At 52.0% G+C, this 23,947-nt stretch overlaps 1 protein-coding gene across 1 annotated transcript; it reads right to left on the bottom strand.

Moving 5' to 3' along the window:
- Nucleotides 1–587: 587 nt before the first annotated feature.
- On the bottom strand, nucleotides 588–23,462 carry IGFBP5 (insulin like growth factor binding protein 5). Its single transcript, XM_055397866.2, has 4 exons — nucleotides 22,316–23,462; nucleotides 7,473–7,702; nucleotides 7,081–7,200; nucleotides 588–5,236 (listed from the first exon to the last, which is right to left on the bottom strand). The coding sequence occupies exons 1-4, from the start codon at nucleotides 22,647–22,649 to the stop codon at nucleotides 5,105–5,107; spliced, it is 816 nt and encodes a 271-aa protein (XP_055253841.1). The 5' UTR covers nucleotides 22,650–23,462; the 3' UTR covers nucleotides 588–5,104.
- Nucleotides 23,463–23,947: the final 485 nt, after the last annotated feature.

Raw genomic sequence — 23,947 nt, 5'->3', positions numbered from 1 at the left:
CACCTAGACCAGAGGTTCCCAGGAGTTAAGATCTTGCGAGGACCATTCTAGCAATGCCTTCCTTAAAGTCCTACCTAAGGAGAAGAGACCCATCACTTGCTTAAGAGTCAATTAAGATCACTTTTCTTTAGGGACTTCCCTGACGGTCCAGTGGTTAAAAATCTGTCTTTGTATGCAGGGCTCTGGGGTTTGATCCCTGGTCCGGAAACTAAGATCCCATATGCCAGAGGAAACTAAACCCATGTGCCACCAGTAGAGAAACCTTGTGAAAGCCTTCGCGCTGTAATAAACACCCAACGAAGTCAATGAATAAATAAGGAGATGACTTTCTTTAGCAGCAGGAGCTGAGCTTAAACGGTAATAATGGTAATAGTTCTAGTGGTAATAGCAGCTGACCCCGCAGGACCATTGGCCCTCTTAAGTGCTGTGTGTACTCACTGGAAAGGTTTTGAAGAGCTAGAGAAGGGGCGCCAGAGTGCCAGGAGGGAGGGCGGGTCCGGGGGCCTGCCTCCACTGGTCCCTGCTTCCCCTTGCTCTCTCTCCCTTCGCCTACCTTCCCTGGGCCCGAGGAGGAGGCTGAGGCAGACTAACTGGATGCATAACTTTATTAAATAAATGCTTTGTCACGATAAAAGACAAAGATCGAGGAGTAACATAAATTATAAGTTGAATAAATAGAATACAGCAATCTTCACTTCTTATAATAAAACGTGAGATCCTCAGGGGTTTTTTGTTTTCTTTTATTTCCTTAGGTACAAAACACTAAACAGGAGGCGAGCTCTTCCACATTCAGGCTATTTTTTTTCCCCCGCTTTTTCGTTTTTTTTTTTTGTTTCCACAAACAGGTTTTGTTTGCTGGTTAATTTTTTTGTTTTCATCCTTTTCACCAGTAAAGATTATGAGCATTTATTTAAAAACAGGAAAGTCAAAAACAAAAAAAGAGGAGAGAATAGCACTATGCTATGTATGTATGTCAAACTATAAAGAACTACAGTAATATGTGCTGTGATTATTGCTGTCTAAAAAAAAAAAACCAAACAAACCGGTAGGCAACTCGGAATCTGAAGGAATCTTGTCTGACAACTGTCTATCCATGTGGGCTACTGTGTGATGATGGTGGTGGTGGTGGACGGTCCGGGACTCAGGCTGGTGGCCGGGGACCAGAGAGGTGGGGTGGATGGGTGCAGAGTGGCTGACCTCCCCCTCACCTCCCCTTTCCTCCATCCAAAGAAAGTTAAAGAGAGGAGGCCAGAGTCTGTGGCAATAGCTAAACTATATACTCCATTAGGGAACCAAGAAAGGATGCTTAAAAAAAAGACACCAAAAACCTAAGAGAAAATTAAAAAAAGTAGAGAAAAGTGCAAAATAAGTCTTGCACTTTAGTGGTTTTAAAAACAAAGACAGTACAACGCCCAGTACAACCACCTCTCAAAATACAGCCTCCTCAGTCTTGGAAGCCAACTGTGTCTTCTCCAAGAGCGGGGCGTTGCTTCTCCTTCGCCCACTCCTCTCTGCAATTCCCATCTGAGCTGGAGCCCTTGTGGGGGCTGAGCGGATGGCGGTGGGGCACTGCCCCGCGTGGAGGGCGGGCTTGGTGGCCACATGGTAGTCCTGAGGCCGCTGACAAACTGGGCAGTGGGAGAGTGTGGTCCAGGCCCGCTTCCCCAGGGGAGGTTGGCCCCACTGGGTTACCATGGAGACCACAGAGGTGGTGATGGGAAAATGGGTGAGGGGACAGGAGGTGGGACCACGCAGGGCCTCCCGTCATCCTCCGAGTTGGGGCTGAATGTCTCCAGGCCAGTCTCTCCAGGCCTGGCTGTCTGAGAAACTTCCAAGTCTCTTCTGTCCCAGACTGCCTGCTTTCCCCGGGTTGAGGTGGGGCGGGGGTCAGTCCTGGCTAGGACCCCCTCAGTCACCTGGCAGCAGTGGTGGAGACAGGTCTCCTCTGCTAGAGTGAGGCCTGAGTCAAAGGGAGATGGGAAGAGACCTCCTGTTGGCGCTATGGGCCAATGTTTAGATCTGAGGCCATGGAAAACCTGGAGCCTGAGGCCTCTGGGTGAGCAGACAGTGGCCAACAGGCAGCCTGGGGTCAAGAAGGTCCCTGCTTGGAACTTCACAGCTGGCAGCTCGCCACACCTGCCTGCTCACCACCCTGCCCAGAGCTGCCTCACTTTCCTCAATGATTCCCTCCCCTTGGACTCCCACCCTGGGCTCTGTCAGAAGGTCCAGCATCCTCTAAGGAGTGGCCAGTGGACCAGAGTCTCCCCGCCCCCTCTGCAAGCACTAGAGAGAGGCTCACAGATTTGGGGTTGTCAGCGTGAGCTCTGATGACAGGGGTGGCATTAAAGCAGGCTCTAACCCCCCACCACTGCAAAGAGCCCGTGGAAGGAGCCGAGGCCCCTTCAAAGTCCAGTAAACAGCGGGAGGAAAAGACAGCCCCCTCTCAGGAACCAGGAACTGGGTCCAGGCCTTGGGGGGAGGTGGTGGGGTGGGGTCTGCAAATTCCTGGCTCAGTCTTTTCTTAAGGGGAATGGCACCCCAGTATCCACGTGGCAATCCCAGTTTAGACGACTGCTCAAGATCCAGAGAAAGAATGGGCGGAGAGAAGAGTGAAGTGGGAAAGGCTGACGATACTGGCCTAAGACGTTGAAGTGTGGGTTGGGGGGTGGGGACAGTGGCGCAGGCAGGGGCCACGTGGACACACAGCAGGTCAAGGAAGCCCTCACGGCTGCCATCCCCATCAGGCCCTTTGTCCAGTGAAGATTGATGCCTCTCCCATCCCAGCTGACTGTCCACTCCGGGGGAGCAGGGGACACTCCCCTACCGAATGCCAGAGCTGCAGGCTTGCCACCAGATAAAGTGTTTCTGCTCGTTAGCTGCCCCTCTTCACTGTCCCCGAGTTCGATGCTGGAGTAGTCTCCACGGTGTCATGTCGTTGGGGAAGAGTGGAGTGAGCTGCGTTCACAGCGAGAGAGGGTCTCCTTTGCCATGTCCAAGCCCCATCTCCTGGCCAGAGTCCTCCATCCTCAGGGCTGCCCATTTGTTGCAGGGGTAGGGGGAGTCAACGGAGGATGGGAGTTTTCTTCTTGGTTCAGAATCTTGGCTGCCCCAAAGCATCCATTCACTGCTTGTTCTGCGCCTTTCTGCCATCTCCCACCCCAGGAAGGAAGCTGCAACGGACCAGGGTGGACCAAGAGCTTGAAAGCCTCTCCAGCCTCCGTCCCTTACTGCAGGGTGGAGGCGGGCAGGTGAGCTCGTGGACTTGTCCCTTCCAAACCACGGCTGGTCTCTGCTTATCCTTGTTCCTGTCCAACTCCGATGGTCTAGAACCACCGAGAGTTCCTCACCTTCTCTGGCTCACAGGGCTGGGCTAAACTCACTTCTCTCTTGCAACCTGTTTTCTTCTCTTCTTAAACCTCTCTCCTTCATCTTAAATCCCAGAGGGCTTATCAGGCGGGGACCCAGGGACGTGTCTCTCGGCTCTGTGCCCTCTTCTGTTTCCTTTGCTCCAAAGCTAGCACGGGGCAGTCAGCCCTTGCCTCTCCAGCCGCCTGCCCTTCTCTCCGTCTACTCTGAACAATCACTTCTATTGTTTTCCCCGTATTTGCACTCTTCACCTCCATCTCCCTCTTTGCCATCTCTCGTTTCAGTCTCTCTCCTGCTCTGCCAGCATGAAGGCTGAGGGAGGCTTTCCAAATGCAGGCTCTGTCCAGATGAAATGAAAACGCTGGGCAGGACCAGGGGGTTGAACTGGGACCGATTGGGTTCTCTGGATATCGGGTCCAGAGACAGTAACTTCCCAAGGGTCTAACGGTGAATGTGACGTCCTGGGGAGCTTGGTGGGTGCACTACTGAGTGTGCTCCCCGACCTGGCTTGGTGGGACATGAACACATGTGCACGTCGGAAATCATGAAAAAAAAAAAATCCAACACAGTGTCCCACAGAGGGCTGAGTTTGCTGCTGCTCATGCGAGGCAGGCAAAACTGGTTTTATGGGTTGTGTTAGAAGAATATGGGTTTTCTTGGTTTCTCCAGAATGAGGACGCTCTTCAATGCCCCCAGAGGAACTACTTGGAAAAGTTAATGCAAACCTTTGACAGAAAGGAAGGAAGAAAGGGGTAAAAAAAGAGAAAGAATAGACTTATATGCCTATATATGACTATATGGAGCCTTGTAGATAAATACAAGCCCACTTTTTTTTCAGCCTATCCTCCCCCACGAAGGCTGTGCTAGCTGTGAACTGGATGTAATGAAGGGCTGAAACCACAGGCTTCATTCGGCACTGGGTTTTAGCCACTCTGGAAGCACACGTCTTCCCACTGTCGGGGTGTGGATTGATTTCTCAGAGTCTGGATGGGGAGTGAACTATGCACACATACTCCATACTCATGGATCCGTTTTAGGAACACCTACCATCTAGTGTCGCTCAGCTATGAATCTGCCTTGTGTTGAGAAGGATGGAATGCATTTTCATCTTTGTAAATGGGAGGGAGAGACAACCAAGTGCCTAGGTGGGAGGCGAGGAAGGGCAGGGTTTGAGCCGTGCGAGCTGCTGGCTGCAGGAGGAGATTGATCCAGGAGAGGCAATGATACCTGTTGTCTTTTTCTTTCTCCCCCTGTGACCCATCCAAACTGGGCAAACTCCAAGTGTGGCATCAAAGGCCACTCCTAGGGCCGCACCTGCTCTTGCCCAGCTCGGGCCAGGGCTGGACGTAAAGATGGATGCTTCTGGCCCACATTCTGTTTCCCCTCCGCGTGGCTACTCATCCTCCCCTCTCTGACACACGTCTGCTTTCCTCCCTTCTCTTTCTCTTGCTCTTCCTCTCTTGCCCTCCTTGTTCGTTCAACTTGCCTCAAAAAGAAAACCTTCTTTTAAAAGGGGGGCGGTTCTCCTTAGCTTTTCACACCTCTGTGTTGCCGTTTTCAAAGTTGCGACCTTGCCAGAGATTCCGAGGTCCTCAGTTTCCTCAAATAGATAGATATATGTATTTTTTTTTTCCCTTACATGAGATGAAATGAGTGGCGTCCTGGGGTGGAGGGAGGCGCTGGCTGGAGTCAGGGCTGGGGGTGGGATGGGGTGAGGGAAGGATGGGGAGGGGACGCGTCACTCAACGTTGCTGCTGTCGAAGGTGTGGCACTGAAAATCCCCGTCCACGTACTCCATGCCCGGCAGCTTCATCCCGTACTTGTCCACGCACCAGCAGATGCCACGCTTGCGGCCACGGGAAGGTTTGCACTGGGGTGGGGAGAGGGACAGGCAGTGAGCATGGCTGCACCCCGAGGCTCTGCTCCTCCCTGACCCTTTGTCTTCCCCGCCCCAGGACAGACTCTCATCCCCAAAGAGTTGAGGGGACTATATCACCGACTCAATGGACATGAACTAGAGCAGATTCTGGGAGATGGTGAAGGCCAGGGAGCCGGGCGTGCTGCAGTCCATGGGGAGACAAAGAGTCAGACACGCTTAGCAACTGAACAACATTAACACCCAACCCTTGGGGTTCTGGTTTCCACATTGCATGGGACAACCCAGGGAAAGGTGCTCATTTAGGCAGTCTGTCCTTGCAGCTTTGTCTTATGTCACCCAAAACAAGTTGGTTTTTACCTCCAACTTGGTATTCTCCAGAGAGTGACATAACCTGATCATGATCATGATGATGACAATGATGATAAATTAAATTATTAGATAACGTGGTGGTGGTTGAGTCATCAAATCGTGTCCAACTCTTGCTCCTCTATCCATTGGATTTTCCAGGCAAGAATACTGGAGTGGGTTGCCATTTCCTTCACCAGGGAATCTTCCCAACCTAGGAATCGAACCCAGGTCTCCTGCGTTGCAGGCAGATTCTTTACCGACTGAGCTATGAGGGAAACCCATTAACTGACAGTAATAATAATAAAAAGCATCACTGTATAGCTGCACCATATACAAGACACCACTTAACACTTAACTATACTGTAGATACTGTTCTAAGTGCTTTACAAAGATGAGCTCATTATTCCTCATAATCATGTGAGAACAAAAGGTACAGTTATTCTCCATTTTACACGAGAAACTAGAGCCAGAGACATTAACTGGCTGGGTAAGAGGACACAGCTAGTAAGTAGGACACCCAAGGATTCACCCAAAGCTGTCTGGCTCTTGAGCCCTAACTTAGGTGTTGTTGTTTAGTCACTAAGTCATGTCCGACTCTTTGTGACCCCATGGACTGTAACCCATAAAGCTACACTGTTCATGGAATTTCCCAGGCAAGAATACTGTAGTGGGTTGCCATACTCTCCTCCAGGGGATCTTCCTGACCCGAGGATCCAACCCGTGTCTCTTGCGTCTCCTGTATTGGCAGGGGGGATCTTTGCCACTAGCACCACCTGGGAAGCCCCATATATTTATGTAAGTGTATCAGAAAATAACACAGACAGCATGGGCTGTGACACAGTGACAGAAAGTTTCCTTTTAGATGAACTTATGTACCTATGGTGAATCATTAAAACATGAGTAGATTACAGTGTAAGCGGGAATGGGGTCAGTCATGATTGTGGTGGGAGCAAGGATACTGGTGTTTGGGGACACAGTGTTGTTAATGACAGAAATCCAGGCATTTAGAGGTGGAGATTTGGTGGCGTTAGTGGTGAAGGAGTGGGATGCCATTTTTGTCTTTAGGGGATCTTCCTGACCCAGGGATCGAATGCGTGTTTCCTTCAGTGGAAGGTGGATTCTTTACCCCTACACCACCAGGGAACTTAGATGAGGAGACCTAAGAGACTCAGGTTCCATCATGGAGGATGGCATGGCAACCCACTCCAGTATTCTTGCCTGGAGATTCCCATGGACTGAGGACCCTGGCAGGCTACAGTCCATAGGGTCACATAGAGTGGGACACGACTGAATCAACTTAGCATGCATGCCCTTAACATGGGATATGGGATGGGGCAAGGCGGCTTTCGTTCTTCCTTTTTTCAAGTTTTACTGGGGTCGAGTTGATCTACAATGCTGTGTTAGTTTCAGGTGTAGTCTCTTCAGTAAGTGGAGCTGGGGGCACTGGACGTACCTGGTTTCTCTTGTAGGGAAAGAGCTTCACGTACCTGCTTTCTCTTGTAGAACCCTTTGCGGTCACAGTTGGGGAGGTACACGGCACGGGGTACCATGCGCGGGCTGGCTTTGAGCTCCTGCAGGGAAGCCTCCATGTGCCTGCGGCAGGGACCCTGTGTGCGGATCGGAGGCGTGAGAGGTGTGGCCAGACCCCAGGGAGTCACCTAGATGTGCAGAATGCAGTGGCGGAGGTGTGTGGGTCAAGGGTCTGCACGGAAGTCACCACCTTTTGTCGAGATTAGGTGCTACCCAGAGTCTTCCTCTGCCTCCCCTGCCAGGACCCCTGGGTGTATACAGTGTTACCACACGTGCTCATTTAGATAGCTGGGGGCCAGGTTAGAAGCTGCAGGAGGCAGAGACTGAGGGTGAGGATATAGAGCCTCACCTGCTCGGATTCCTGTCTCATATCGGGTGCCGAGATGACCCGGGGATGGGCGGTGTTCTCAGCTCCCCCCACGAACTTGGACTGGGTCAGCTTCTTTCTGCGGTCCTTCTTCACAGCCTCAGCCTTCAGCTCGGAGATGCGGGTGTGCTTGGGCCGGAAAATCTTGGGCGAGTAGGTCTCCTCTGCCATCTCGGAGGTGGTGGGCTCCTCATGCTCACGGGAGTCTCTCTCTGCGGGGAGAAGCGGATGGAGGATTAGCCTCTGCCAGCTGAGAGCCAACTGAGCAGAGCCCAGACCTCCAAGCTTTGGAGCGAGGAGACAGGCTCTCTGTATCCCCGTGGGGCTGCCCAAACTGGGGAAAGGGGAATGAGAATCAGGACACGAGCCAACACGCCTGTGAGTGGTGGGAAGTCCAGTAGAGCAAACCAAGGGTGACTTTGTGGAGTAGGACAGTGCTGGAAAAGTCAAGCTGATACCAGGAGGGAAGTGACACAGGAGGAAGAGGACAGTCTGCTAGGAAGGGACTAGTTTGCTAGGAAGTGGAAATGGAAGTGTTAGTCGCCCAGTCCTGTCCGACTCTTGTGGCCCCAGGGATTGTAACCTGCCAGGTTCCTCTGTTCGTGGAATTCTCCAGACAAGAATACTGGAGTGTGCAGCCATTCCCTTCTCCAGGGGATCTTTCCAACCTAGGGACTGAACCCAAGTGTCTTGCATTGTGGGCAGATTCTTTGCCACCTGAGCCACCAGGGAAGGCCCTGTCTGGTGGTGGTGGTGGGGCGACCTGGCTAAATAGATGGGGAAGTGGCTGGAGGTGGGGCTGAGGTGTAAGAACACCATCTAGAGGTCGAGGCTGTTGGAAGAAAAGGGATTGCCAGGGCATGGACAAGAGGCCAAGTCCATCGTCTAGTGAGATCTTCCTGCTTTTGGAACTGCTGGAGTTGAGATACATCTGCATTTGGGGAACCGAGGGCAGGAGGGCCCTGGGGACATCATAGGAGGAACAGGAAGAAGGGACCCGAGAGCCAGAAATGTGGGATCCGGAGGCGATCAGTGCAGGTGGGTGGGGGTGGGGGCATGGCAGCCTGAGGCTCTGCTCCCTGCTCAGAGCTGGCTCTGTGCTCTGTGCCCTGGGACATACTAGCTCCTGGCCAAGAGCGGCAGACAGCTGGCTGGGGCTGGAGTGGTTATATATAGCAGTGACTTGGTGACAGTCTATACTTAGCTGACTTATGACCTTTAAAGAACTAGGACTTTGTTCATTTATTTGTCGATCTTTTAATTCCAACCCCCACCCCCCAGCCTTTGGCCTTTTCTTTGTCCACAGATTTCCATGAAATTCTCCTCTCACAGGCACCGTCCCCTGGGTCCCTCCTCTCAGATCTCTGACCCCACCAGACCCGGATTGCTCTTCCCAGGTGGGCAGGGCATGGCCAGGATGCCCAGGGCTAGAGCAGGTTCAGGGCAGGATGGGCAGGGGCAGGGAGCCCTGACTTCTCTGCTTTCTTTTCTTTTTCAATTCTGGAAAAAGAAAATAGGGCTTTGGGGTGGCCCTGGAAAGTGAAAGTGTTAGTTACTCTTCGTGACCCCATGGACTGTAGCCCGCCAGGCGTCTCTGTCCATGGGATTCTCCAGGCAAAGATACTGGAGTGGGCAGCCATTCCCTTCTCCAGGGGATCTTCCTGACCCAGGGATGGAACCCCAGTCTCCTGCATTATAAGCAGGTTTTTTTACCATTTGAGCCACCAGGGATGAAGGGAAATCCTCCTCTCACTGGGCTCCCCAGGAGGTGAGAAGAGGTGTGGAGAGGGAGCAGTTTGGTGAGAGGACATATCCCCAGGGCAGGAGTTCTCAGCCCAGGGGAAGTTCCAGGTGTGTGTTGAGGGAGGCATTTGGACACCTGGCCTCACCTGGTCAGGATGGCAGGTGGCAGAAAGCACCCGAGTACCCGTTTGTCTCTTGGCTCAGGATTTGTCGGATTTAATCGAATGGGTGTCCAGTGTTTAAGCCCCTTCAGGGAAGCTCCCCACCCTAAAGAAGCCTCCAGAGGTGTGCAGTGTTCTGGGTGGTTAGCTGATCTGGGTATTTATCCACAGCAGAGGAAGGGAAGTAGTTTCTGGAGAAGGTGGGAGGAGGCACACGGCAAAAGAGCGGGCAGGCTCTCCCCGAGGAGAACCCAGCACCGGGATCTCTGTCCCCTTCTGCCTTTCCCTCCCTCCTCCCACCATGTCCTGCCCTGGGCTCTGCCTCTACTTTAGCAAAACCCACTGGGACGGTGAACCAAGACGGCGATGCACTGGGTCTGTAGAATGGAGCCCTCTGGGGGTTAGCGGGCAGAGTGAGGTTGGGGCATAAACCAGCTTTTCCTGGTTGTGGGATGAGCTGCGATGGGGGTAGGAGGCAGGGTGGAACAAGCTGATCCGGGGGACTCCGTACAACGTGAAAGATTAGGGCTCTGTTATCTAGTAACTCAGGGCCAAATCTGAGGCTCTGATCTGGAAGAAGTAGGTGAGGAGAAGAAACGCTGACCATGGCCTGGTCCCATCTTCCTGAGTGACCCGAGACGTCACTCAGCCTCCCTGGACATCACCAAGCATTCTGACTGTCACCCGAGCGGTGCGGTAGGGGAGACGGCAAGAGGTGGTTGCCTTGAAAGGTTGGGAGCATCGTGGGGGTGCACGGCCACCCCTTTCCCCAGTCAGGATTGTAACCAGATGAAGGGAGGGGAAGTAGGGCCAGACGGCCGGGTGCTGACCAGAGCGCGGAAGAAGGGTGAGCTTGCCCCTGGGCCACAAGTACATGCTTCCATCCCAGTGGTGCGCTTTCAAGTTCTTAAAGACTTCTGGGGTGAGGGTCCCACTCATTGTCCTCGGGCCACCTTGGTCAGAGGGTGACATCCTCCACATGCCATTGCACCTTCTCTTATGGAGCTTCTGGCTCTGGCTTTGGTGGTCGTGCAAGTACATTGGTTAATGCCCCCCAGCCCGCCATTGGCAGCTCTCCTCAAGACTCTTCATATTTTAGGATCTTCAAGAAGTGCTGTGGGCTGCCCTTAACCTGGAGTCACCTTTCCTGGGAGGAGGATGGGCTGTTCACAATGGTTCAAGAAACCTTAGGGCAATTTACTCAGTCTTTCCTGTGAAGGTGTTAGCCTTGAGACTAAGCAAGGACAATACTGGGGAGCAAAATGCAGATTCTTGCACCTTCTCTGTGTTAGTCGCTCAGTCATGTCTGACTCTTTTTGATCCCAGGGACTGTGGCTCACCAGGCTCCTCTGTCCATGGGGATTCTCCGGGCAAGAATACTGAAGTGGGTTGCCATTCTCCAAGGAACTCCAGATACTTTAGCAAACCCTCTGTCCTACCCCTAGCTTCAGCAAGCAGGGTTCCCTCCCCAGTTTGCAGTCTCTTTGGCTGCTTCTGAAGGGCAGGCTTAAAGTTTTGATGTGCCTCCCAGGTTTTGGTGCCACTTAACCCCATGGGACCTATTACTTAGGCAATGGGAGAGTCAAGTATCAGATACTAATCAGGGTCTTGTGGTCACCTGTAGGTTCCAGAGAGACAGCAGAAAGTTGGATCGGAGCCAGGGCAGGAGCCTGGAATATTAAAGGGCTGGAAAGTAAGACTGGAGCTGGGATGCCAGAGCCAGCTAGTCCTACTCAGCTGCTTTGTGGCCGAGTCATAAATAGGCTTGCAATTTTGGAAGGGTTTAAATTTAAATAACTCAAGAAGGCATAAGTAGACTGGCAGCTCCTGAGCTGTTTCATCAAAAGAAAATGGGTCAGGGTTGCAAAAGGATTTAGGACTTCCTGGTGAAGTTGCGCTGCACATGAATAGCAATCGCTCAGGTACTTAACAATGCAGGAGGTTCTGGAACTGTCGACTGGCAGGTCAGAACCTGCATATGGCCAGTAGGTGGCAGAGGAGACTGATGGCTGCAGAACAGGCTGCCTTGTAGGAATTGTAAGCGGTTTTAAAATCTGGAACTTTTTGTGGTCTCCTTCTCTTACTTCTCTGACCACCACCCCAGCCTTCCCCTCTCAGCATGCATTTAGAGTCGGGAAGACGGACGTGCATAGACTGGGAAGGACCTACGTGAGGCCAGGGATGGCGGGGAGGGGACAAGGCCCTCAGTGTGGAAACCCCGGCTGTTTCTCTAGTCAACAATGACGAGGGAAAGAAAGGAAGCAGATCTAGGACCTCCCTTCCTATCTCCAGCAGTCCTTTTGAAAGGATTCTGCAGAGGCGTTCACTGTTGTCCCCTTCTCTGGGAAGCTGTGAAGGCAGGACCCTTTAATTCAGTGTCTTAAGAAAGCAAGGGCTCTCGCAGCGTCCTGATAGTTATCTTTAGGCTGAGTTCTGATTCTCTGCTGTTCTGCCCCTAGCTGGCTCTCTGATGGTCCCAGCCCTGCTGTGTTAGGGCAGCCAACTCAGTTTCTGCTTCATTCCTAAGATGCTGCCCATTCATACTGATACAACATCCACTGAGGCACCACCCTTGGCAACATGAAAAGCTGCTTGAGGACTGTGTCAGCTTCATGTCCCAGTGAACTTTTTTTTTTTTTTGGCTGTGCGGCTTGTGGAGTCTTGGTTGCCCAACCAGGGATTGAACACAGGCCCTGGCAGTAAAAATGCTAAGTCCTAACCACTGGGCCACCAGAGAATTTCCCCAGTGAATGTTGAGGGTGTCTGGGTGCAGGCCCAGCGCTGCAAACTCAGATGCATCCCCAGTTGGGGGAGGGGGCACTTTTCCTGACAGCACAAGTGCCAATGCATCTTCCCTCCCCAAGTCCACTACAGAGACCTGCTGCTATGATTGAAACTACCATCGAACTTTCTACCCTGGGGCTCTTAGTCCTACCCTGGCACCATTAACAGCCTGGGCCCAGCCTGGTGGTTGTTTCCCACGCTATCTTGACTTAATAGTCAAAACTAGAGAAAAACGGGTGGATCAGATATTGTGACTTTGCTTTCGGAAATTGAAGAAGCTGCGGCGTACTTGGAACTTGCAGTGCAGGAAGGATGTAGGGCTTTGCCAGGCCACCTGGACCTGGGAGAGGAAGAGTCTCTTTTTCCTGCCAGAAGGCAAGAGGGATTCACCCAGAATTTCTCTGCCAGGAATGAAAAGGGGAGCTGGGTTTTCACCGGCTCTCATTCTAGCTCCCTCTGTGGAATTCAGACAGTCAACGTCTTAAGGGCAGAACTTTGTCATTTATCTTGATCTCTCCAGCTTGAAATGGAGAGATGCGTGAATTGGCTCATGGGACAAAGTGCAGGTCTAGCAGCAGTTCTTCAAGGCTAGCTGCGGCATGTTGGAGCTAAGTGGATGCCCTGGGTGGGGGGGGGGGGGGTCATGTCACCCACAGACCTGCCTTTAAACACAGGAATTTGCTACAGAGGGAACCAGGGTCAGAGAGTTGGGCCTCAGGAGTGGGAAGAAGTAGGGTCCCCTACATTTACTGGGCTTCTTTGATCTAAGGCAGTGCTGTTGAGTACGATAACTAGCAGCCACATGTGTCTGTTGAAAAGAATAAATATGAAATCAGATTACAAATTCAGCTTCTCAGTTGCTTGAGGCACATTTCAAGTGCTCGATAGATACATGTGGCTGGGGGCTACCGTGTTGGACAGCAATGATTAAGAACACTTCCTTCACTGCAGAAAATTCCACTGGACAGCTCGTCGGAGGGCCCTGAACCGTGCCTGGGGATGGCTGGATGCTCTGTGCTTCCTCCCCACTTTGCCCTGTTTCCTAGCCAACCTGCAGCCTCCTGTTCTTTACTATAACATGAGGCTTCTGGGAAAATGATGGATCAGCTGCTCACTGTTGAAAAAAAATGTGAGACATGTCTCAGCCTCCTGAAGTCTGACCATTTCCCAGCTGCAGATGCCAAGAGACTCAATTACATTGTGTTTGTCTCTGCATAAAAAAAGGGACAAGGACCATAGGGAGGGCTGTGAAGCCTCCTAGGGGAGCTGCGCCATCCCCAACCCTGCCCATGACATTCCTGACCAGGGCCTGCCTTGCCCCAGTCCTTCCTGGAAGATTGTTTTCTTTTCCTTTGTGGTCAGTAACAGACATGCATGTTCTGGGCTCTTTCTTCACCTGAATTATGGGCTGAATAGGGAAGTAGCAAAGACTTTGAAAGAGGAAAAGAAATCCACACAACTGTCATCCAAAGGAACCAGCTGCAGGTAGGGAGGAGTTGCAAATAGACATGCGAAGGGAGTCTTGCTGACTTGGGGTGCATGGCAAAGGTGGGGAGCAGATTCAGAGAATCAGTGACTGGACCTTGAGAGCAATAGGCTTATCCCTCTTAGCTCCTTTACAGCCCCCTCCCCATTTCAGGCCAGGAAAACCAACATCTCTATCCTGAGCAGGGAAATAAAGACACCTTACAGCAAAGCAGATACACAGAATCAGGAGTTGAACTACCAGCCCTTGACTGTCAAGTCTCCCTTCTTGAGTGGAAGACGGGGCTGCTAACAATGCTTCACTAAATCCTGGTGCACGTGTATTTCGCCCTCTCTCAGTGGCTTCCTCCCCTCTGTCTGCTTTAGTCTTCTCATCTGACTTATGGGGAGGATGACAACAGCCCCCTCTTCATAGGGTTATGAGGATCCCATGAGTTGTTACGTGCTCGTGAACTCTCAGTACAGGTATCTGCCTTTGTAAGGTCTCTGTTGCCTCCCACCTCCCCTGTTTCCATCATCAACTAAAAATCTGGTTGCTGTGATACGTGCCTGACAGGTGTCTGCTTGTAGATCACAAGGTCTCAGGCGCCTTGGACTGCAGAAAGGTCTGCTGGGAAGCGATGGCTCTGCCCTCGTCCCTGGGGAGTCTCAGTTGCCAGCCCCAAGTGAGAGGAACTTTACCCAGGTACTTCTGAGAACCAGTTTCCACTTAGAGAACTCTGCCTGGGAGTTCGTCCCTTGTGTAACCTCATTCCTTCATGCTGCAGTAAGGCACTAGGTCTCCTTCCCTAAAGATGGAGAGAGAAAAGGTGGCCTACCACCTTTTCACAGTGTAGCAGGGATGTGGTAAGTGTCAGGTTGGTGACCCTTCCCTAGAATGAAAGAATGGGGTCCCACTCACACATCCTCTAGGTAAAAGAAAGGATCCTCCTCACTTTTTCTCCCTGAGGACGAACTAGGTTGCAGGGCCGCGACTCTGGTATACATTTCTTGATCCCTGGGCAGCAGCTGGTGATAAATTTACACAAGAGAAATACATACTTATGCACAACACCCAGCATGAGTATCTCCAGCCAGGTCTCTAGACTTGGGGAAGGTGGAGCATGCTCAGTAAAAATGTCTGTATCTGTTCCCTATCCGCACCCCTGGGGAAGCCTGGCATGCTACAGTCCATGGGGTCGCAGACTCAGAGACGAGTGAACAACAGTGCACACCCCAAACCAGAAGGCAATGGAGGAGTGAGGTGGGGAGCAGCCTTTCAATGGGGTGAGGGGAGATAATGAGAGGCAGGAAGTGAGGGGCCATTTCTCTGACCTGGCCACACTCCCACTGATGACTCATCACGGCCCATTCAGAACAGCACAATTTAGCCAAATTCTCTGGAAAGCCCTACATGACCAGAAGGGGGAGGCAGGGAGCAGATTGTTTAGACTCTTTCGTGGACGACCCCCCAACCCCCGCCCCGACCCCAGGCCAGGTCCTCCTAAGAGAGACTTGCTAGGGGTCAAACAAGAGAGTATGTCCTTTTTGGCAATTAAAGCTCAGATTCTTTTCCTTTTGACTCTTCTGGAGCAGGAGCAGAGAGTGGAGACAGGTTCCCTTCACAGGTGTGGGAGGGGCTTGCTGGTGGCCTCTGCCCTGTCTGGTTAGGTGCCCACTAGCCAATGTGGCTTTTGACACTAGGGCTTCCCTGGTAGCTCAGACAGGAAAGAATCTGCCTGCAATGTGGGAGACCCATGTTTGATCCCTGGGTTGGGGAGCTCCCCTGGAGAAGGGAATGGCTATCCACTCCAGCATTCTTGCCTGGAGAATTCCATGGACAGGGGAGCCTGGCAGGCTACAGTCCATGGGATCAAAAAGGGTCAGACACAACTGAGTGACTAACACTTCACTTCACCTCTTATGTGGCCAGTGGGACTGAATTTTAAGATTTATTTTATTTAAATTAATTTAAATTAGACAACAAATACCTTTGGTTATTGGAAAAGCTGTGAATGGATATGTTTGAGACAACTCAGATATATGAATCTACTTTTTCAACTGTAAATTTTATGAAACCTAAAAATACAGATCAACTCTTCCCAATGAAAATTCAGTGTTTGAACTGTGATGTGCTGTAAATGTAAAATACACCTCAGATTTCGAAGACTTAATATGAAAGACAGAATGTAAAATAGCTCATTCAGTTTGGTTCAGTTTAGTCGCTCAGTTGTGTCTGACTCTTTGTGACCCCATGGACTGCAGCACGCCAGGCCTCCCTGTCCATCACTAACTCCCAGAGTTCACTCAAACTCATTTCTGTTGAGTCGGTGATGCCACTTAACCATCTCATCCTCTGTCATCCCCTTCTCCTCCTCCCTTCAATCTTTCCCAGCATCAGGGTCTTTTCAAATGAGTCAGTTCTTCGTGTCAGGTGGCTCATTAGAATGACTTATTAAAATAGCTCATTAGAATGGCTTATTTTGAATCTATATGAAAATTACAATATTGTGGCTATATTGAAAAGATATACGATTAAATTTCATTTCACCTATTTCTTTTTACCTGTTTTAAAAATGTGGCTGTTAGAAAGCTTGAAATGACATTTGTATGTGGCTTATATTGTACTTCGGAGACTGGGTAGCATGCTCAGTACAGCTTTACTGGTACAATCTAGACAGTTCAGGATGACGAGGACCCACATAGAACATCACTGCAGGTCAGAATAGGTCACATGGGGCTGGATTCTGAGTGCAAATTCAATTTGGATCTTGCTTCAGGATTTGGCAAAAGAAGGGCTGGTCTCTGATGGTTTAGGATTGGGATCAAAAATGAGATAACCTAGGGGCTTCCCTGGTGCCTCAGTGGTAAAGAGTCTGCCTGCCAATGCAGGAGACACAGGTTCTATCCCTGGTCCTGGAAGATCGCACCAAGAAGGAAAAAATAAAATGGGATTACCTATTTATTTTAAGGGGCTTCAGGTGGGTCAGTGGTAAAAAAATCCACCTGCTGATACAGGAGATTCAGGTTCGATCCCTGGGTCGGGAATATCCCCTGGAGAAGGAAATGTGAAACCACTCCAGTATTCTTGCCTGGGAAATCCCATGGACTGTAGCCCACCAGGCTACTCTGTCTATGGGGTCATAGAGTCTGACACGACTGAGCGTGCACATTTATTTTAGAACCGCTTCCAGGACTTCCTTGGTGGTCTAACCCATTGGGAAGAGAGTTATCTTATCTGCCTCCTTCTTGGGAATCCCCCAAGGGAGCAGCTGCCACAGCCTCCAAGGTGTGTGAGGATGGTGCTCAACAACTCCTCAGGTCAACTGGAGGCTTCCAGCTATAATCTGGAGGCTTCCCCTCCTCTCCTTCTAAAAGAGCTTTGACTTAAAAAACCTGGCGGTCCTCTCTGTCTCTCTCTTCCTTCCTTATCAACTTTTGTGGCATGTGGTTTTCTCTCTGTTTCCAGTGTGAAAATCCCCCAATCACTCCCTCATTCCACCCCTCCCCACCCCAGCTTGGATCTCAACATCCTGCTGCGCCGCTCTGTGGAAGCTCCTGCTGGAGGAGGCTAGTTACCACGGGAAGCTGGCCACTTCTATGCCGAGGGCTCCTTAGAGACTGTGGCCTGCTGCTCTGCCAAGGGCAGAGAGGGCCTGCCTGCACACATGCACACATCAGGACAGCTCCCTGTCATTCAGAAAATGAGGTTTGGGCCATGGGGCCCGAAGTCTGGGCTGAACACACCCCTTTCCACCCTCCTGGCCCCGCCCCCCCCATCCCTCACCAAATCACTTGCCTAAGCCAGCCTTGCTTTCAAGACCGAGCAGAAAAAGGGATGGAACAGAACAAGGTTGAAAATAAAGGGGTACTGCTTTCTCCACTTTGGGGCCACTTTGCTTCTTCTCATACGGAGCACTCCCAGTTCTGAGCTCTTATTTCATCTTCACATCATGCCCCCTCTGCCCCTTCTGCTGTGAGATGACAGCATTGGGTAATATTTGTCAAAGGCCTCATTGCAGGTTAGACCAGGCCCAGGCCAGAGCCCCAGGGACTTAAGCAGGAAAGCCAGGGAGAGCAGAACTAGGACTCGGAGGACTAGACTCAACAAGATTCCAAGACTGAGTTCTAGCCCTGGCTCTGCCTCTAAACCTGCACCTGATTCTAAGCTCGTGACTTGTACTTTGGGCTTCAGCGTCCTTATCTGTAAAATGAGGGCCTGACTGCCAAGATGCTGTGATCATGGCAGGTTCCTTCCAGCTGGAGCATTCTTTGGCCAATACCCAGACAATTCCTGGAGAGACACTTGAACCTAGCTAAGCTGAGTGGCCAGGCAGAAAAGGCTACTTCACCTCTGATACAGATTCCCAGTCACTTCTTTGGATTTATATTAAAGAAGAAGAAAAAGACATCATAACAGAAATCACGGAAAGAACTGGAGCTGGAAATAAGAAACGGGAGTTCTGAGGATAGAGGGAGAGGGGAGTGGAAGCTCAGATCTGCTTTTGTTTGTTTGCTTATTTACTTTTGCAGATATGTAATAAATCTTACTGTTTGGAAAACATATTTCCAGGTTACAAGTGAAGGATGGTCTCTGGGGATGGTAACTTCTGGACCTACCATAGTAAAAATGCAAAACAGACATGCAAACAAAACCCCACAAGATAACGTCCATGTCATGGCAGCCATTCTCTGTTTTTCACTTCCGCTTCCCATGGGACCTCATAGGTACCTGATCTGTTTACGATCTTCTTCCAGTTTCTGGAGGCAGTGGGCCTGGAGTGTGGTGGTCCCTTCTCCAAAATTTTATTTTCCATATATTAAATAACACGGAGTTTTAAATACACTGCTCAAGTACAAAGTTAAAGCTTTAGACAAAAATTACCTTCCTTTCTTGCTAGCTCCTCCCTCCTCCCCCACCTTAAGGGGACCGAGGTTTCTGTGGGGATTCCTGCTCCCATGCTCTTTGTTGTAACCTTTTGGTGACCCCTGGCTCCTAGGTCAGCCCCATCCTCCCTCTGCAGCTGCAAGCCCACCTGCCTGCTCAGATCCAACCCTGAGCCCCAGGACTAGCACAGCTGCTCTAATTGAAAAGCCAAGCCCCCTGGGGGTGTCTTGAAGCTGGGGGATGGAGAAGGGGGTGGGATGGGAGGGAGGGATAAGAAAGTAGGGGGGAGAAAAAGAAGTGGAAAGAAAATGAACTCTCACTGTGGCCAACTGTGCTTGCTCTTCCAGTCTGAGCTGACACAGCAGAAAGAGGAGCAAGGGAGAGGAGCGGGGAGGCAGGAAAAGTCAAGTTAACAGCGCCCTCTTCTTGTCTTCCCAGTTCCCATTTTGGTTGGCTCAGGGCACAGCCAGCCTCTCAAAGACTTGTTTCAAAGGGAGGGGATACGGGTGGGAAAGGAATCTGGCTCCTTCAGTTTTCCATGATCTTGTTCAATCCAGACACAAATTTGGCCAGTAAACCTAACCCTGGAACTTGACTTCAACAGGGCATTTGGACTAGGCTGGGAATGGAAGCCAGGGTGATGGAGGGCCAAACCCCTCAAAGAGGCAAAGGCTGAATGCATTTTTATTTAGGTAATTTTTCTTTCTTTCCGAGAAGCATATTTTCTGCTCTTCCCCTCTCTCTTATTTCTCAATGACAGAAACCCAGCACCCATTTCTCCCTGTAACCCAAACTTAAATGTCTCACAAGCTCAAGAGAGATCTTCCAGACCCGGGTAAAGCATGCGGGCCAGTAAAGCCACAAGGCTCCTTCTCCAAAGAATGCCAGAGCAAAGTTCGGTTCTTCCCCGGACTCGACCCAGCTCACCCATATTTATTGAGCTTGGTCCAATAAACAGCTCCAGCCCTCGTACACACTGCCCCCTGTTTCTATATCTATCTCTGCCCCTGAACTGGCCAAAATAAAATGCAGCGCCTGAGCGCTCCCAGGACCCAGCTCGAAGGCAGACTCCCTCTCCCGTTGCTCAGCAACGCGCCTAGCAAAACACCAGTCCCTGCCGGCCCTGCTCTCTTCCTCCCACAAGCTTTGGAGGCCAGCCATCTCCCTCTCCTTTGCTCCCCATTTCTGATTCTAGAAATGCGCTTTTTTTGTTGTTGAAAAAAACCTACATCTATCTCTCTATACACATATTTTTGGTTATACATACTTATGTGTATACATACATACATCATCTATGTCTGTCTCTAAATCTGCATCGGAAGGGGCAAATCCCAGTTCACACTGCTCGATACTGGTAGAGAGGCGTGGCTGTGAGATGTCGGGGGGCAGCAATTTTGGTCAAAGGAGCCGACACTCTCCTCCCTCTTCTCTGTTCGTTTTCCTCTCTTTAAGTACTGTCGCTGCGCCGTCTCCAACTTTTGGGAGACCCACCCAAGCTGAAAAACTCCAGCCAGGAGAGCCCACTCCCATCCCATCTGTTCGGGGAGGAAGGCGTCAGTTCCAGCTACGGGTCAAGGGCAGCCATCCAGCAACCGGAGCGGATCAGGCACCTGCTTTAGGCGCGGTGGAGTCCAGAGGGGTTGGGATGGGGTGGGGGGAGGGGAGGGAGGCCGCTCCGTGCTTCAAGGCACTGAGGAAGGGGCTGCAGAGAAGTCTGAAGGGCATCTCATCTTGCTTGGGACAAAAGCCCTTGTGTGTGTGCTGGGGGAGGGGAGCGGTTGGGATTGAACTGGAAAGTTGGATGCGCCAGTTTGCTCTCCCAGCAATTACGCGCACTCACCCTCCACACCAACCGCATCACACCAACCACACGGCTGGGCAAATAAAACGGGCCAGAATGCGGCCAAGCGATACCTTGCATACTTGCGCTGTGACCGGATTGTTACCCAGAGCTCTCGCTCCCAAGCCAGGAAATCGATTCATGCCTTTCCCCGCCTCGGTGCCGGGGCCAAGCTTTTCCACACCACATCTCACAAGATGAAGGGGGGGCGGGACGGCCTTTTAAAATTGGCTCTTAATAAAAATAACTTCACCAACCGTCCCCGGGGGCCGCCGGGGCCTGCACATTGCCCTCTCTCCCTTTTTTGCTGGCCGTAAACTGGAGGAACGCTACCTCCGGCAAAGCTGCACAGACAAAACCTGCAGGGTTTGCGGGAATCCACGTCGGGCCCAGGAAAGCTCTCGTGCCTCTCTTCTCATCCGCAGACGCACTCCTTTCCTACGTGAGTGTCTGTAGTTTGCAGTTAAGACAACTCATGTTGGGGTGCTCGCAATGGACGGAGATAGGAGGGAAAGGCATTGTCCCAGTAAGAAAATACCGTACAGAATAAACACAATTTAGCCAAGTCTTAACCCCTTTGGGAGAGGACCAATGCTCAGAACCCAGACTTTTGTGTATAGTTCATTAAACTTAAAAAAAAAAATTAAGATCAAGTAACTTTCCAAGAGGAAGTCGAACTGTTTCAATTGAACAAGCAGCTCTGTCAACCTTATAAACCCCAGCACTGAGAATTTGGGGGCGGGGCAACCCGGGGGCGGGGCTACTTGGAGGTGAAGGGGAGGTGCCTGGTGCGTAGCTTTTCCGTCTCCGCCCCCTTGATTTTGCATTCTGCGTTTCCAGGGCCCCTCTTCCATTTACACCACACCCACTTGTGATCTGGCTTGAGAGCTCGAGGGGCGACGCGACAGGGTGGGGGATTAGCACTGGCTGGAAAGCGGCGGTGTCTGAATTTCACATCTCTTCTCGTTTCCCAGCCCTATATCTACCTTTCTTCCTAGGTAAAATCTGAATAGGAGCAGGGGAAAGGAGTTCGATTCAGGAACACCCAGCCCTGGAACATCAAGCCCACCTCTCCTATTCCTTTCCTTCACTCCCCCCACCCCCGACTTGTTCCACCTCCCCGCCGCCTCTGAGCTTGCCCAAAGTCACCTTTCCGTTCCTGGGAGGAAAAAGAGGAATTTTGATTTCAGTATGTTTTACAGACGACCAGTCAATCCTATCCAGTCAAGAGCAGTGAGTGTGCACGTGGGGGTGGGGGGCGTCAAAGCCCCCGCCCCAAAGGCAAGAGCTACCAAGGGTGCGTGCGTGCGTGCGTGTGTTATGTGTGCACGTGAGTGTGCGTGTGCGCCCGTGTGTAGGGGGGCGGGGTAGGAGAATAGAAACGTCAAGGAGGGACTGGTAGGGGGGCAGGGGGCTGGGAGGGACAAAGGTAGAATTAGCACCGAAAACCGGTAACGCCTCTCTCTCCAGGTCCCCAGTTGAAGCAATATTTTAACAAAAGGCATTTTTTTTCAAGTTTAGAAAAAAACAAAACAAACCCCACAACATATTGGGTACATGGGGGTGGTGGAGAGGGAGTTGATCACGTAAGATGCACACTTTCGGACTGGAGATTGAGTACCTGAGGACTTGCATCTAGAGAAGAAATAGGAGCTCAGAGTCACCGTTTAGTCGAGGGGGGAGGGGTGGGGTGAAGAAGATGGGGGTAGGGACGAGGAGAAGGAGCGAAAACCCGGAGAGCCTCGGCTAGACCGACCCCTGCGGTGGCAGGATCGGCTGGGGCTCCGATTCCGAAGCGCAGGGACCCTCCCCGCCCTCCTCCCGGCCAGCACCCCGGCTCTAAGCCACTTGCTGGGCAGAGCGCGCGGGGCCAGCCTGTCCCGTGCCCCCCCCGCCCCCCCCGCCCGTGCGCCGTGTAGCTGCCTGGCACACGGAGCGCGCTCACCGATCTTGGCTTGCTCGCGGTAGCTCTTTTCGTTCAGGCAAACCCCGCGGCCGTGCAGCAGGGCGTGCAGCGGCTTCTCCTCGTCCTGCCGGGGGAGGCAACGCAGCCCCTGGGCGCAGCGCTCAGTGTAGACGCCGCACGACTGCCCCTCGGCCAGGGCGCAGGTCATGCAGCAGCCGCAGCCCGGCTCCTTGACCAGCTCGCAGCCCAAGGGGCTGGGGGGGCACATGGAGAGGGCTTTCTCGTCGCAGGGCTCGCAGTGCACGAAGGAGCCCAGACCCTGGGCCGGTCCCGCACAGGCGGCCAGAAGCAGGAGGAGCGCGGTGAGCACCATCTTCTCCGAGTCTCCCCCTTTACCTGGGGCGGGGCAGGAGCGCGAGAGTGCTGGGAGAAAGGGGCCAGGAGGGCGCGCGGAGCAATGTTGTTCTTTTTTGAAAAAAATTTCTGGCAGGTAGAGCAGGTGCCCTCCCCCGGACAATTGCAAAATGCGGGGAGCGATGGAGGGCTGGAGTGCCTGCAAGCAAGTCTCAATTGCAAAGATTACAGACTTGCAACAGGTAGGGGGAAAGGGAGCAGCGCCAGGTGCACGCAGAGGAATCGGAGGCTGGAGAAACAAATCCCCCTCTCCACGAGTCTGACCTGGTCAGAATTGCGGCGGGGGAGCCAAAAATGGTTCACCCCCAAACAGCCACCGGAAAAAAGAGCTCGGAGGCTGTGGAGGAGAGGCGGTTGGGGTTGGGGGGAGCGGGAGAAAAATAGATTTCTTCTTCAAAATTTTTGTTTAAAATCTCAAAGTACACCCTGCTCCTTTCTAACCCTCAGCTGCCAGCGGCGCGCGGCTGCCGCGGAACAGGTAAGAGGCGGCGGCTGCAGCCGCGAAGGCGGGGGAAAATGTGGAAATCAAGAGATTAAAAAAAAAAAGAAAGAAAGAAAAAACACACCAAACCCCCTAACACCTCTTTTCTCCCACTCTGCTAGCACCTTTTCGAAATTCGCAGGTTCTGCGTGAAGCCCGAAGAAAGGTGCAAACGGAGGGGAGGGTAGTAAAGAGAAGGGGGGAAAAAAAAAGGAAAAAACCCACACCGCTCTGCAGCTCTTTCCTAGCTCTTTTTCCCCCGGCAGAAGTTTCCAAAAAGACTACGGGCTCCGGTTGAGCCGGCGCTTTTAAATAGACGGCCCCTGGCTGCCAGCCAGTTTGTAGCTGCAATTTGAGCTCCCCAACACCCAACCCAGGCAAGGATGCCAAGGAGTACAAACTCACACGGGGTGGGGGTGGGGAGAGGCCTTCTAGACACACGGGGGCTCCCCTTCGCTGCCTGAACAGCTCCCTCCTCTCCCTAGAATGGAAGAAAGTGGTGAGGGGACGGGGGAGGGGGCGGGGAACAGGGCTGGAGCTGCCCAGGGAGGGAGAGGAGGTTGGGGGTCGAGGGGGGAGAAGAGTTACTGCTGCGCGGTGGATACAATAAGGAGCAGCTCGTCTCCCATCCCTCCCACCCCTGAGCTAGCCAAGGCTCGGGCTGGAGGGCGAAGAATTTTCTTATTAGCCAACTGGATATACAGAGTGCCCAGGAAATGCTACCTTAGCTTTGGGAAATGGCTGTCTGCTGGTGTCTGAGTGACCAAGTAAGGGTG

Source organism: Moschus berezovskii, chromosome 2 (assembly GCF_049115385.1).
Source record: "Moschus berezovskii isolate FMDL1 chromosome 2, NW_MosBer_1.0, whole genome shotgun sequence".
NCBI lineage: Eukaryota > Metazoa > Chordata > Mammalia > Artiodactyla > Moschidae > Moschus > Moschus berezovskii.
The sequence above is the reverse complement of the archived record's forward strand: the minus strand, read 5'-3'. Positions and strand labels throughout refer to the sequence as shown.